The 15628-nt window shown below is 43.6% G+C and overlaps 1 protein-coding gene across 1 annotated transcript; it reads left to right on the top strand.

The window, feature by feature from the left end:
- Positions 1 to 1117: 1117 nt before the first annotated feature.
- On the top strand, positions 1118 to 12874 carry wipf3 (WAS/WASL interacting protein family member 3). Its single transcript, XM_063185344.1, has 8 exons — positions 1118 to 1497; positions 4263 to 4393; positions 6192 to 6339; positions 8138 to 8299; positions 8758 to 9675; positions 9811 to 9984; positions 11129 to 11230; positions 11432 to 12874. The coding sequence occupies exons 2-8, from the start codon at positions 4283 to 4285 to the stop codon at positions 11470 to 11472; spliced, it is 1656 nt and encodes a 551-aa protein (XP_063041414.1). The 5' UTR covers positions 1118 to 1497; positions 4263 to 4282; the 3' UTR covers positions 11473 to 12874.
- Positions 12875 to 15628: the final 2754 nt, after the last annotated feature.

The following is a 15628-nucleotide window of genomic DNA, read 5'->3' as shown; positions in this document are numbered from 1 at the left end:
GCAAATTTCCCTGGCCAGAATCGAGTTGTTGGTGTAGTAACAAAGTGCCCTACCGTTAGACCACGGCAGGAGCCCTTATCCTTAATCTTAAACATTGAACTAAATAACCCTAATTGATCTATCACTGGTCCTAAACTTAACCCTAACCTTTAACACCAACCCTTGTTTGGATGGTATGCCTGGCAGGCACACTGCCTCCCAGGCTCTGTTAAAAAACAGTCAGAAGCCTTTATTGGCCTGGTAGGAAGTTCAGTGATCAAAAAAAAATACCTGTGTGACTAATGGGGCTAATGGGTTGGGCTGGGTTGGGTTTTTTCTTGGCTCACCCATTTTATGATTTCTAGTCACGCCCCTCATCTGTGCGTGCTTCACTATTGATTCCTTTCATCCTATTCAGTGTCCATGTGTTGTATTGTTCAGAGTCTCATCAGAGTTGTAATACATACTTTGTGATGTAGCAGGGTAGAAGCTAGGCCTACTTACATGGACATAACGGATTCTACAGGAAATACAGTACATAGGCCCATAGATGTGTATAGAAGTCTTCTATACACATATGCATAGGCCTATATGTGTCAAAATGGTCGACATATGTAAAGGTTGTTTCATCATCAGAAATGAATTTATTTTTGAATGTTTTTTTTGGTTCGCCTTGGCACTTTGACCATTTTTACCTTTTTACCCAGGATATCACTCACATAGGCTATCATATTGATGTTTGATGAGTATCCCATTGGAAAGTAAACAAAAGTAACCCTGTGCATCTGCGTGAGAACCAGGTTATGTTGCAGGCCTGTCTGATTGAACACCTTTGTTGTATTTTTTGTTATTATTATTAGGTTTGTGACAACAAATTGCTGGGGACTGAAAAAATATAAAGCAAGCAACCTACTTTTACTGGATACAAATTGGCAGATACGTCCGTGGTAGAACATTGATACCAGATGAATGTTCCCTTTATTATACCTAGTAATAAGGTTGATTCCCAACAGTAATATGGAGCCGTGGCCTATAAAATATGTACTTCCATCCCCTCCTCTCTGGCATATCAAGTGTGTGCAGTGGTGAGTTTCATGCCCCAGGAGTCGCAGTCGTCCACAGCAACAGTGTCGGCCCCTGCGCAACACCATCAACTATTTTATATGGCCGTGCATCAGGTGGCCGAGGAACTGAACTCCAGCTTGTGATGGTAGTTCTGCTTCCGTGCATAAATTAGATCACCTTGTAGATTTATTATAAAGAGAACAATGTGTAGGCTAGGACTATGTCCATAAAATAGTAGTGGCAGTCGCAGTCCCAATGTCACACGGCCGGGCAGTCTGTTTTGGAGACGAGACTCGTCGTCGTTGGCTATTAATAACTCTGGCGTTGACACCAGTGAGTGAACTGTCCGAAGCATTCTGTGCGCAGTAATCTACCGCGCGCTCCTGTAAAGAAAAAAAGTCGCGTGCCTGTTGCCTCATCGAATAACGGAACGACAATAGAGTCTAAAATAAGGTGAGTATGTCAATTCATCCTTTATGTCTTCAGAAAAGACCATGAGGTTTTAATTACTCTTGCGGTGCCCAACCGTTCCAGACAGGGGGGCTATGTCTGTTACCTCGCGGTTGACAGTGGAAGGTCTCGTATGGAGAGCTCGAGCTGTGGAGAATTCCTTTGAAGTTACCGTTTAGTAAATGTACACTACAATGTAGAGGTAGGGCGTCTTCGAATAGTTTAATAAAGACCACTTCGCTATAGCCTAACAAGCCTATGGCAGAGAGCGCGAAAGAGGCCGACAAATCTAGAAGAAAAGCAGCTACTGAGTGAAAATACAAGGCAAAAACAACACTGTTTCGACAAAAAGATACGAGTTGCAAGTTACCAGCCCTGCCATTAAGTTATAGTATCCCAAGTGAAGAATAGTTAGGCTACATGTTTATACGGTCCAGTTGAATCATGAAAAAACTTTCATTTGTCCAGTGAAATGAGAGGTAACTTTCTAAACGTGTGTTTTGAATATTTGTGCAGTTATTCTTGAATTCTGTAACATTGTGAACAAGTGTGCTATTTTTTTTCAATTGGGACTCCCTCCAACTGACAATTATGTTCATGATTTGCTCATGCCCAGTGAGGCTACTTTTAAGAACACACATGCCTTTTCCTCCAATTATGAACCATGCCCTCCTACCCCCTCCCATAAAAAGTTTTTTCCCCCATAAGTCTTCTTGGAGCCCATGCTGAATCTTTTTTATGTTGTTGTACTGTGTCATAAAACTACAATTTTACAATAGTATTGCTACAGTTTTAGGCAACAAAATGCTGCACTTTTGACACAATAATATTGCAAACACGCGGCAAGACAGCCAAAATACTAGAGGTGTGTCGTTCATGATCGAGCCGGTTCTTTTGAACGGCTCCCTGAAGTGAACGATGGGAACCGGATCACAGCTGGGGGAGCCACTCGAAAGTTATTTCGTTCATTTTTCATTCATTTTAAGCACGTGACCTCGACCAGAGTAATTAAATTTGGGAAAAAACACAATTGTTTGCCTCAAAGAGAGGCAAAAACGGTCTTTAGAAGCAGGAGAATAATCAGTTGTTGTTTGGACAAAATTACCTTGAGGAGGAGTCAAAATATTACATTCTTAACACTGAATAAATAATTTAAAAAAGAGCCAAAAGAGCCAGTTTTTTGAACGGCTCTTTGAAAGGAACGAGCCACTAAGATCCGAATCCCGAAAAAGAGCCATAAATCCCATCTCTACAAAATACTCCATTTGTATTTTGATACTGTAGGCCTATAGGGGGACACTCACTGAAGCCTCAGTGTGCATGTGTATGTGAAGTATGCGAGGGGGTCTCTGTCCGGAGGGCAAGCACCACTGCTTCCCAGACAACACACTTCATTGTTCCCCAGCCCACGGGCCATCAGATCGCCCACTCCTTTTCAGAATGGGCCCCAGCCTTGCATTGTAGGAGTTAGGACCGGAGAGGATGTTCAGAGACAGAGGGAAGAACTGCTGTGGTTCCCGTCCGTGTTGACAGGGAGGAAGAAGTTGTGGAGAAAAAGAAGAAGAAGAACGTTGAATTTGGATCTGAGTGTCATGAGATGTTTTAAATATCTATTGACAACATGAGAAAAAGCAACATCACGCAGCTCAGTGGCATGTACACATACTGTATAATCAATTATCTAATAGAACTCTATGATTTTGGAATGTTGGAAGTTGTATTACTTCATATACTGTAGTTCCCTGCCGGTAACCAACAACCTTTTTACAGGAGTGTGTGTGTGGTGTGGTGTGGTGTGGTGTGTGTGTGTGTTTGACCCTAAGATGGACGATAGGGTTCCTGTGTTGGCCCTAGAGGTTTACACTTAAGTCGGCAACATTAACAAAACATTCCTTCAATTTAGCGAGTTGTCCCAACAGTAAAATTAGGCGTGGGCTGACATGTTTTAAGATAACATTTGCAGGAGCATGTATAACAACAGGAACCTAATCCATGGCTTCCAGTGCGAAAGCCTAAAACAAACAAGACAATCCAAAGGAACAGAAACATTGTCAATTATAGAGGTCAATGGGATCAACATATTCATCTGAACAGTTTGATTAGTGGGGAGTACGGTACGTCCAATAAAACACCAACTTTTTCAACTTTTTTTTAGGGCTTCTTGGGTTTTATTTTTTGACAGGACATGGGGAGGAGAGATGGGGAAGGATTGGCAAAGGGCCCGGGTGGGAATCGAACCCGGGTAGCCGGCGTAGTAACCCAATGTCCTACTGTTAGGCCACAGCAGGGCCTAAACATGCTCTCTGAGTTGACGGATCTTTCTTCCATTTTGCAGTTGTGACTCAATACAGAGTGAAAACAACTCAATTTGATTGTTGAATTAGCACTGCACAAGTCAAATCTAACACTCATTTAACAATCAAGTGTATCTGGTTCTACTCTACAGGAGTTGAGTTAACACTACAAAATGCAGTGAATAAGCTTTCTGGCTTCGCGGTACACCCTGACACACAGGAGCCACACAGAAGATTTGAGGATGTGATGGTGAGCTAGGCTGGATAGGTTGATGGGCCTGTGTGACGGCTGATTCTGAAATGGTGTCGCGCCAGATCAGGTTGTTGATCTATGCTTCAGTCACCTACTCTTTCTAAGGAAGCAAGGCCTGTACAACTGATGTGCTGAAAATGAGTGCGTGCGTGCGTACGTGTATACCTTGCAAGGGTTTAAACCTGTGTGTGTTTTTGTCTGTGTCTGTCCATCTATTGCAGGTTTTGGTGAGTGGTTGGTCATGCCTGTCCCTCCACCACCTCCGCCGCCCCCACCCCCGCCTCCTCCTCCTCCTTCATGTCCTCCTCCGCCATCCCCTCAGATAGCCGCCTCCCCACCTCCACCACCACAGGTAAAAACAAAAGACAAGTACAAGCACCATACTATACATGCACACCGCATCTCACAGAGTCTCATGCCTCCAGCCAGTCTGTATTATTAATTAGAGGTAGAATTACACGCTTCTCTCTCTTTCTCTTTCTCTTTCTCTCTCTCTCTCTCTCTCTCTCTCTCTCTCTCTCTCTCTCTCTCTCTCTCTGTCTCTCTCTCTCTCAATTGGTCACTCTCTTGGTCTCATAGACACTAGACAGCAGGAGGCATGCAGTAGCAATGTGGTGTCAAATTTCTTTTTTTTTCTCTACCTCTCTGTCTCTCTCTCTCTGTCCTTCTTTCTCTTGTTCTGTGTGTCTGTGTTCCCCTCTCTTGTCTCTGTCCCCCTCCCACCGCCATGGGAAAACGCCCTTTTGCTTCTTAAAAAGCCATTCATCCGACTAAAGCAACTTAAACAGTGCAGGCTCTAGAATGTTGTAGACGAGAGGATTAAAAAGGGCACCAGTGGCCGTATAACTGTCAGTATTTCAACACCAGGATTAGACAACACAACATTCTTGACTGTTTGACACCTGCTAATGACACAAGCTAACTAGGGCTTCTGACGGTGACAAAAATCTAAAACATCCTGCAACTCTTTCACCGTAGCCTAACGAGATGGATGCCCCTGTAGTCTGACTAGGAGTCATTCTAAAAATAGTGGTACGCTAAGACCATATACCAATTTTGTGCAATGGAAAAAGGAGAGAATTTTTTTTTCAGTTGAGCAGATATTTGTCAAGCTTGTCTGTCTAATGATCAGTTGAAGGAAAATTCCTGTCAATTTCAGCCTGTAGTTGTATTGCTCACGCACACTATCCTTGACTTGTCAGAACGCAATGATGCAGCATTTTTTTTGTTCAATGCTGATCCTGCCCATTCTAACAGGGGCACGTCAACATACTACAAATACTATCCCAAAAGTTATGCAACACCCGCAGACTCTTAAGAACACATCTGTAACTTTTGAGATGATAGAGTATTCGGAGTATGTTAGGACAAAAAAATTAACAATATGAAGAGTTCAGATGCAAACCCCCCTAAGTGCCTTTTCAGAAAATAATCTTAATTCATTTTTATTTAATACAAAGCTATCAAAATTGCACATTGTTTTATTTTATTCATGTTATATTATCAAGTACATGAATGTAAACCAAACCAACAACGGGGTTCTCTAAAAATATAGAAGTGCAGATCTTCAGAAATGGAGTTAGGGGGTTTTGCATCTGAACTCTTCATATATTCCTCCATTAGAATGGGCAGGATGGGTAAGGAAAGGGGTCAACATAAATGCTGTGTCATCAAGTACTGACAAGTCCAATTCATCGAAATTGTCCTTTAAATTGCATGTACACCTAGCCTGGGGAATCCCACACTGCTTTACACAATCATTCTGATGTGAAAGACAGCATGGCAGCGGGCTATGCGTGGGAGCCAATCAGAGGGCGAGGGTGGGTGGAAAGTGTTGACAAACGGAAGCTTGTAGCTTACACGATTGGCTATGGACTACGCATATGCCAAATAATACATTCATAATGCCCAATAAACTGCCATGGGCAATTGCAAACCACATCTTCCCAGCAAGAAATTGCATAGATAGCCTCCAGACTATCTCACTGGTTTGGTCTTTTCACGCCTTTATCATGACAGGACAGTGAAGATGTGACGTGAAAGTAGTGGTGGAGAGAGAGATGAGGTAGGGGTGGGATATTTTGCCCTTAGGTTATCATCTCTGATTGCTCTTCCTTGACACTGCTGTTGTCGTCTTGTTTCCATTCCAGCTGAGCCTCTATGCTGCCGTGTGCTCGTCATCCGAGTCAGTGGGAGGAGGAGGAGGCCGCAACGCTCTCCTGGCCGACATCCAGAAAGGCTTCCGACTCAAGAAGGTCGCGCAGGTCAACGACCGCAGCGCCCCTCAGCTCGATAGCAGTGAGTCTCTCCACAACACACACACAGTAACTTCCTGTTCCCTGTTTCCTGTTTCCTGTCCGGTTCGACATCACCGGTCGCCACACCAAATGGATTGTGGGAGACAAAGAGACAAAGAATGTGTTTTCAATACGAGCTTCCTTTTGACTGTGTGTGTGTGCGTATGCGTGTGTGTGTGCGTGTGTGCGTGTGCGTGTGTGTGTGTGCGTGTGCGTGTGTGTGTGAATTGGAGACATGTTTTTCAATCTGGGTGCTTCCTATACTATCAACAGCGCTAGAGACTCTCCAAGAAAGCTCCCTTCAGGAAATTGGCAGTAGCCTACTAGTAGTCATGTGTTACTGTCAAACATGTTGCTTACAAAGTACATCATGGTAGGTTACAGAAGTGTATGACACAGGTTTATATACAAACTGAACACAAATTGAAGTCTACAACAGTTGGTTTTTTTTTTTGCTTATCAAGACACAGTTGTTTTGGCCTTGTTTTTGACCTTTGACCTTTGACACAAAAGTTAATGGGGCCAATTAGGAATCATTGTCCAGACAGACCAAAAAATGAATAACTCAAAAACAATATGACAATTTCTGTAGAGTTACATGTAACAACCCTGAAACAATGCCGGTGAGAAACTGATCATTGATCATACAACACATTCTGATTTGTACAATTTCTGCAGCCACATAGTATCCACTGTTCCGCCAGTAGTAAAACCTCTACACTATTCTTTGAAAACCATGACCACCATCGTACTACTGCGCTGCTACGACATTACACATAGTCTTCAGTAGTACATTATGACTTGGTCATTGGCATTCTGGGAAAAGCAAACTAACAACAGGGGCTGTCTACATGTTTGTTAAGTTGCGTGTGTCCGTGCGTGTGAGCGTGTTTGTGAGTGCGTGCGTGTGTGTGTGTGTTTGTGTGTCCACATTCTAGAGATTCTGTTGTGTAATTGGTCTCACATGCAGCTGATGTCTACTGCATGGTCAGTGAGTCATTACTCAGGTGCTGCGTGCTTGCAGACAGACTACACAAAGACTCATTGAAGAGCAGTTTTGTCTAAAAGCACTTGAAAATGTCCTCAAGTGCCTCATGAAAATGAGAGGTTTCGCAGACAGGATAAGACCTAGACAAGCTGTTAAACAGACACTCCACAACAGCATCACGGGGTCTAGTAATACTAAGGTCTGAGGATTCACATGCTTCTGCTGTTGCCCCTCGACACCATTCCACTACTGGAAGGTTGTAATTGTCACTGAAAAATACATTACTGCCATAGTACTACACCACTATGACAGCGCACAGGGCCTTTAGTAATACTATACATGACAGCTTGGTCATCGTCATTCTGCTAACAGCTAATTGATAACAGGGGCAGTGTCTTAAAGGGTTATTGACACACATTTTCATAGACTGAGGTCTCTACATTGAGGGAAAAGCTGGCATGTTCACAAAATACAGAAGCAGACAATGTTAGTTACATGTCTGATTTCATGTTTGATTTCATGTTCGAAGATTTAGAAGTAAATGCTATTTTAGAATGACTCTGACTTCAATTAGTAACAAGCTGAATTTTTCAGGTTTAGAATACTTAATTTCTCAGAGAGTGCACGTTACGATACCTGGGATACTTTCTAGTATGCCATTCCTTGTTTATTTAGTATGCTATACTGAACATCTTCTGACAACAAATACATCTTGTTACTAATTTGGTCAGGGTTTGACTCAATTTTGAGCTAATGCTCTTGGACTAGGTGGAGGGAAGGTCATTGAACGTGTTTGTTTGCTTGTCCACAGAGTCCAAAGGGGCAGGTGGGGGCACATCAGGTGGATCAGGCCCAGGGACAGGCTCTTCATCTGGGGGAGGGGCGCCGTCTCTTGGGGGCCTGTTTGCTGGAGGCTTCCCCGTGCTCCGGTCGGTGTCTAAAGGAGAGTCCAGAGTACCCCAACATAATCCTGGTGAGATAAACACACCTGTACACGCAAGCGCACACACACACACATACACACACACACACACACACACACACACACACACACACACACACACACACACACACACACACACACACACACACATACACACACACACTAAAGAACATTAATTATGTATGGGATTTTTTAAAGAACCAAACTCAATACAAAAAATTACATTACGTTGCATGTACTGTTTATTCCTGAAGTTTCACTGTGATTGGGTGTGTTTGTGTGAAGACTAGATAAATTTGTTGCCAATGATATGATCCAGTATTTGTTTTTACATCATTTAAGATCTGATGATTGAGTGAATTGTGTGTGTGTGTGTGTGTGTGTGTGTGTGTGTGTGTGTGTGTGTGTGTGTGTGTGTGTGTGTGTGTGTGTGTGTGTGTGTGTGTGTGTGTGTGTGTGTATTCTTATGTACACTTATCCTTGGGCAGTATCCCGCTCCGGTTCCTCTCTGAGCCTGAGGCAGCCACTATGGAACCCCCCCATGGGTTCCGGCGACTTCCGGGGCAGCGCTCCGGACCTCTCCAGCGCCGCCCCTGGTGCCACCACCCCCAACTCCTCCACCACCACCCCGACCACCACTACCCACAAGCCCCTGGAGCGCAGATGGTCCCGGCCCTCTCCGAACACCACAGCACCACCCCAACCCCCACCGCCTCTTCCCACCTCCGCTCCCCCTTCAAGACCGCTGTCCATGTCAGGTCTCCCTCCACCTCCACCATCACTGTCTCATCCCCACCCCCAGCCCCAGTCGCTCTCACACTCCCACTCCCACCAGTCATTGTCACAGTCCAGATCACTGTCCCGGTCCCAGTCGCTGTCTCACAGGCAGGGCGACGACAAACCAAAGAGCTACCCACCTCCTCTGCCCTCCTGCCCTCCCCCTCCTCCTCCACCCGTGGCCACCTACATCACCAGGCCCAACTGGTTACCTGTCCAGCAGCCTCCAGTCATGCCCTCCACTCCCCCGCCCCCTCCACCACCGCCACCGCTACCAGCAGCCCCGGCACCTTCCCTGCCATCGGCGCCCCGCTCCCTTCCGGATCATTCCACAGGGGTCTATTACGCCTCGCACCGGCTCTCTGGCCCCCCGGAGATGTCGGACGGGGGAGATATGTACCCGCCACCGCCCCCACCTCCGCCTGCGTCCTACACCCCCAGCTGTCCGACCTACCTGCCACCACCACCTCCTCCACCTCCTCTTCCGTCCTCTGCTCCCTCCAAACTGCCCCCCGGCCCAGGTCACCACCAGTCCTCCTCCTCCTACAGGCCGGCCGTGCCCCCCCTGCCCCCCAGCTACCCCACCACTGCCCCCTGCAGGAGACCCCCTGCCGTGCCAACCTTCACAGGTATTATTATATTACACTTCATTACACTTAGCTGAGGCTTTTAGCGAAAGCCACTTGCGGTTATTCACAGGTGCTGTATGTGACTGGCTGCAGTAATTAAAGGAATATACTGTATAATATGTCACTGTGTTTCAGGTCCTGGGAGGCTGGGCGTGCCTCCTGCTCCGCCTACCAGATCTCCGTCCACAGAGCTGTCCGGCAGCTACACCCACCTGCCTCCTCCGCCTCCCCCTCCACCCCCCAACTTCCACGCCACCTCTTTCCAAGCCATGCCCACCAGCCACGGGAATGGCCTCTTGCACAGCCTGGGTGAGCAATGCTCTTTAAATGCATACCGCAGATTAGATTAGATTAGTATATAATATAATATTATATAATATAATATAATATAATAGGTTCTTTCATGTTTATCAGAGTTGGAAATCAAAGCATATGCCTCGATAGTTCCTTTTTTCCACCATCTTCCAGCCTTATCTCTATTAAGTGAATCTACAGAAATTAGTCAGATGGTGCATATGCTTGTTGTGAAGTTTATATCATCAGCTTGAAACCGGAACGTTCCAAATTGGGAAGCCACTTCCAAATGACATGAATACCCTGCTATTTGCATTTCTAATTAGACCATGCTGTAAATAGAGTAGAGTAGAGTAGAGTAGAGTAGAGTAGAGTAACTTTATTAATCCCCAGGGGGAAATTCAGGTATCCAGTAGCTTACATAAATACACAAATAAACAAATGCCCACATGGACATTTCAAGACACAAATAACACAGGAATAGTCAGGGAGGGGAAAATAAAAATAAAAATAGTACAGATAAAAAATGTGAAAATGTAAATATGTAAAAAATGTAAAAAGGTAATTGTGCAAAAAGACATTCTGTGAGATGGGATAGACCATGTGCAGAAAACATACTCTGTCAGTTAAGGTAGACAATCTTAACATGACCTGGAACAAGTGTTGACAGATACATCTATGATATAGTATAGTCTGTAGAAGTAGGCAGTGTACAGAGTATGATAGGGGTGGAAATTTCTCACAATGTCACAGTAAATTACAGGTAAGTGTATTAGACAATCACACGCACATGCACACGCGCACACACACCAACACACACAAATGACATACATTGAAAAGGGGAACACGTCTTTATACAATACAGTTGCATATTGTTCTCAATATCTTTTATAATAAAGAGCACTTCCTCTTTCCATGACCCAATCATTCCATGCACACATCTTTCTCAGACACATGTCAAATTAAGTTGGACATGCAACTACATTTTCTCCACTGAAAGGCACACAACGTCTCATAATATACAGTACAACTTCACATGGATCTAATGCATGGCGTTATCATTGCCATATACCTTAACATAATGGTGGTGGATGTATCTGTGATCGAGTGTGATTCTCACAGTCATCTTAATGAAGTTCTTTGGATGCTCTTTCTTCAGATGACTTCGAGTCCAAGTTTCAGTTTCACCCCTTGAAGGACTTGCCCCCACCCAAGGAGTTCTTTGCTTTTCCTCGGATTTACCCAAGCAAAATGAATCGAGGTAAACAGTTGTTTGTTTTTACATACATGCTGTATCTTTAGATCTCTTTGAAGTTCCAACATGGACTATGGATTTCAATATGTTGTATGGCAGATCAATTAAAGACTCCTTTCAAATGAGGTTTGTGAAAATCTTCAAATGACTCGTGTATAGGATGCTTACGCTCCTTTTTGTTTGTTTGTTTGTTTTTTTCCCCATTAGTGTCACCAAATCAACCACCAATCAGGACCCATCTGAGGTGAATCCCTCTGGAGGTGAACACTCGTTTCCATGGTGTCCATGGTGACCCATCCACGGTGCTCCTCTGACCCAACCCAGCTCCTCTGATATTCATCTCCTCCCCACAGCAAAACTGACCTTGCCTGGCTATCGCCACTTTAACTCTCTGTGAGTGTTGGTCTGGACAACTCAGCCTGTAACCCCACTATTATGAGGGAGGTCCTATAACCCCTTGGACATCCCTTTCAGAGACCAGGTCTAACTCGTGTTAATGAAATGACTCTGTATCCTACTAGTCCAGTCGTTCTCAACCTTTTTTGAACAAACGCCCCTTGACCTCATCCTAAGCCTCCTAACGCCACCTTGACCTCATCATAAGCCTGACAACGCCCTCCTTAGTAGGTTATGTAAAAAAAAAATGGACTAATGTTCCCCAATGGCAACTAAGCACCGCCCCATCTCAGCTGTATCCTTCTCAACGCCCCCCTAGAGCTCCCCAACGCCCACTTAGGGGCTGTGCCGCCCCCGTTGAGAAACACCACACTAGTCAAAGCTACAATTACTCAAGATCACTGCTTCCTATTCACTCATCTGTCAACGGAACTAGTATGTCATTGCCTTAACACCCCCCTTCGATTTGTTGGAAATGCTCAAATTTAATTGGTCTCGAATCCTGATGCAGAATATCAGAGCTGGAAGGCTTGGCCAGACTAACTTGACTCACAAAATGTTCAGCAACTGGAAGTAAGGCTAGGGCTGGCCTCCATCTACGGTCAAACTCTTACTACTAAACTCCATCATCTCCTTTTATTATTACTGTTGATGTAATTACCACTCCCATTGTCTGCTTTAAACAATCAGTACCTATCTATATCTTCCCAGCCCTAAAGCACAAACCAAAGAATGCAGTGCACACAGTAGGAAGGTGAACGGGGTGTGAACAAATGCAATGTGGAGATGAATGAGTTGTAAATGCCGTTGACTTTGAACAGACAAGTGGAAGTTCAAGGCTGTCATCAGAAGCCAATTATCATTCACGCCATTATTGTGAGGCCTTTCGTTAACTAGCGCTCAGGTGTACAGAAGTTTAACTCTGTAGTTGTACAATCGGAACTGTTTAATAATAACCAATGAATTTTCAGTTTAGCTTTAACATTTTTTTGATTGTCCTCTCATCTATTTCAAAACCTATGGTATCACGTTGCTATAATAGGGACTCTTCATGCATAGAATACACACATGTATGTTTCACCTGTTGTGACTGAAAAAGTTGACATGACCTTCGTTCTGTATGTTTGTGTGACATGTTGCATCCTTGTGACAGAATATTAATTGTCTTTTGTATATATTGTTGTATTTAACTTTTCTGTGCAGTACAGTAGCATTGTGTTCTTGATACCACCTTTTTAAAGGACAAACCCAAAAGTTAATTAAGTAAGAACCACTGCCCTCAGCTGGACAATCGATGTAGCTGCAACCAAAATGTCTTCCTACTGTAGATACAGCAGTGTAGCCTCTTGAGATCTGATGACGATACAGTAAACCAGTGGTCTCCAATTATTCTTCTGCAAGGGCCAAAACAACGCCTCAACCCAATGAGAAACAAGTTAGATGTCTGACAAGAAGGGGAAACGGAAAAGCGAAAATCTGTACTCCGTCCAATGTCTGCTATGAGACGGTTAGCTTAAGATTTAACTCTCTGTGAAAGCTTTGGAAAGATATGACCCACTCACATTTATCACAGACATTTATGTTTTCATTTGTTCTGACATCATGGCGGGCCAAATGTTTGCCATGCCCGGGCTGGATTTGTTTGGAGACCAAGGCAGTAAACTATTAAATATTCTGTCTTTCAAGTTCTTTGTAGCAAATCAAGTTTTTGCTTGTCAGCTAATAGTTTCGGAGCAAGTACGAATATTCATCAAGGGGATACATGTTTCGGAAAGCCATGTATTGTCACTTTAATGCCATGTGATTTAATGGTTCTGTAGGTGAAGAGGTGAAAGAAAATCATGAATTCCATCAGCCAGTATGACGATGTGATGTTAGTAGTTTATAAAGAGTTATATTCATCCACTTACAGTACAACCCATTATTTTCTTTAAAATGTGATATGATCTGAAGGTGCTTAATTCATCTGGTATTATTATTAAATTACAAAATGTAATGTTTAAAAAAATGACAACACAATGACATTAAAGCTTTTAACTTGCTTGTCACAGAAGGTAAAATGTGAAGTATGTATTTTAAATATGAAGTATGTTTTTTTAAATGCTCTGTTTCCTTATGTTTATGTATGTACGTGTATGTACGTGAGTATGAAACATTTTAAATTAAATTAAGACATCATGTTGTAAAATATTGCAATGAAAGTATACACAAATATATATCCAGAGGCAGAAGTAAAGACGTGTAAGTCCATGTGGGATTTAGACCATGAGATGGCCAGAGTTACTTTCTGGCATGACCCTTTGTTCACACTGCCTCCGTTGCTGACAGATCTCATTGACTTTGCATGGGGCAATCTTGAAATGCATTGTGGTCCTGTTCGTTCCATCGGCTCCATTGTCTCCACCAAGATGTTCAATGTTCAAATTTTCAGGCTGTGACAGATCTGTCAGCCTATCCGACCACATAAATAAATGTGCTGTTACAGTCTGTATGTAGAAATAAAAACATGGAACGACAACTCCCCCAATGCGTAAGACACGCCTGCCGTCTTCCATCAGCGCACAGAGCCAGTGTGAATTAAGGTTGAGTGGTTAAGTCAAGGGAAGACACATAGGATCCTCTACACTTTTTGCAAACCTTCAAGCAAAGAATTGTCTAATATAGTAAGATACCCCAAACCCAGCCTACTCAATGCAAAGGAGCGTGCTCGAGTTCCGTCTTCTAGGGGTGATATCCCCTCCTTTTCTTTTTGTGGTGTTTGGTGACACATAAGATGTGCGCTACCACCATCTACAGTGCTACAGACATGTATTATTTAATTCAGTTATTTTATTTTATCCAGCACCTGTGCCACTGATGTGCGAGCATTCTCTGACTTCTTGATGTATCTTACTCTACTAAACATTTAGTTGCTTCAAGCACTGGCTGTAATGTAAGGCAAACAGACTTATTAATGAATTTCAACTATTGAAGTCAATGCAGCCACTGCACACCCAATTTTATAACACAATCCATTCAGTTCCAGCATAGCTCAGCCAGTATACACTGGAGTTAAGCAGCACTAAGCAGCAGGGGTTAGCAAGACACACAACACATAGGCACAAAGCTTTCAAAAAGCCCCATGCATCTTTCTGAGCAGACATGAAAGGGCATTTGATGCCATCAATTTAAACAAACATAAACCACTGTGTGTACCTAAAAATTGGCAAAATTTGGCCGCTGAAGTCATTTTGACAAAAAAGGAGAAGAAAAAAACATTGGCAAAAGGCACACCATTACAAGTAACAACCTCTATGGTTGAGCCGTGTGCGTTAAAAAAAATGTAAACAGCAGCCTTTGTTTTCCCTGATAAATTCATAAAATGCTCACTGCTGCACATTTAAAGCCTACCGTATTGGTTTTAGCTGCCCAGAATCCCTGCCCTGACCACAGTGACGGACAGCTTGGACTCAGAAGCTATAATCATGTGCCACATATTCCAAATAAGGGTTTCACCTGTCCAAATGCCCTCATTGGAGATGTAAAACCAGTAAACAAGTAAAACTTGTGTTCACAAGTCCTGAGCCTATGGCGGCTGAGAGGGAGATTCAATGTGCCAAGAAAACAGTTGGGATTGGATAATTGGTCGAATGCGCCTACTAAACGGTAGCAAACATATACGAAGCCGCCAAACAAGTCGTTCAATCAGGGAACCATAGCAAAATGTTGCAGCCGTTGCACATAACCCAGGTGTTTTGGAAAATGAGGCATTGGATTGGAGTTTCTTAATACTGGTTGCCCATCACTGCTGAACACCTTTGGAACCTCCATAAACAAGTAAAAGCTGGTAAAAGACTGGCTCATAGAAACACATTTTGACGACCACAAACAGACAAATTACACCCCTCACCCCTCGACTCCAGGTTACTACACTAGTTCATGCCCTGAAAGCATGTGTGTTTAAAATGTGCCATTGACACAGCAGAAAGGCCAGTTAGAATTCCCAATAGCCAATACATCCGGGTCAAA

The sequence above is a fragment of the Engraulis encrasicolus genome, chromosome 20 (assembly GCF_034702125.1).
Source record: "Engraulis encrasicolus isolate BLACKSEA-1 chromosome 20, IST_EnEncr_1.0, whole genome shotgun sequence".
Lineage (NCBI taxonomy): Eukaryota > Metazoa > Chordata > Actinopteri > Clupeiformes > Engraulidae > Engraulis > Engraulis encrasicolus.
This window is presented reverse-complemented; position numbering and strand designations above follow the sequence as displayed.

Coding starts and splice junctions, on each gene's coding strand:
- wipf3 (XM_063185344.1), top strand. CDS start 4,283: ATGCCTGTCCCTCCACCACCTCCGCCGCCCCCACCCCCGCCTCCTCCT. Junction 6,340..8,137: donor CGCCCCTCAGCTCGATAGCA/GTGAGTCTCTCC, acceptor GCTTGTCCACAG/AGTCCAAAGGGGCAGGTGGG. Junction 9,985..11,128: donor TGGCCTCTTGCACAGCCTGG/GTGAGCAATGCT, acceptor CTCTTTCTTCAG/ATGACTTCGAGTCCAAGTTT.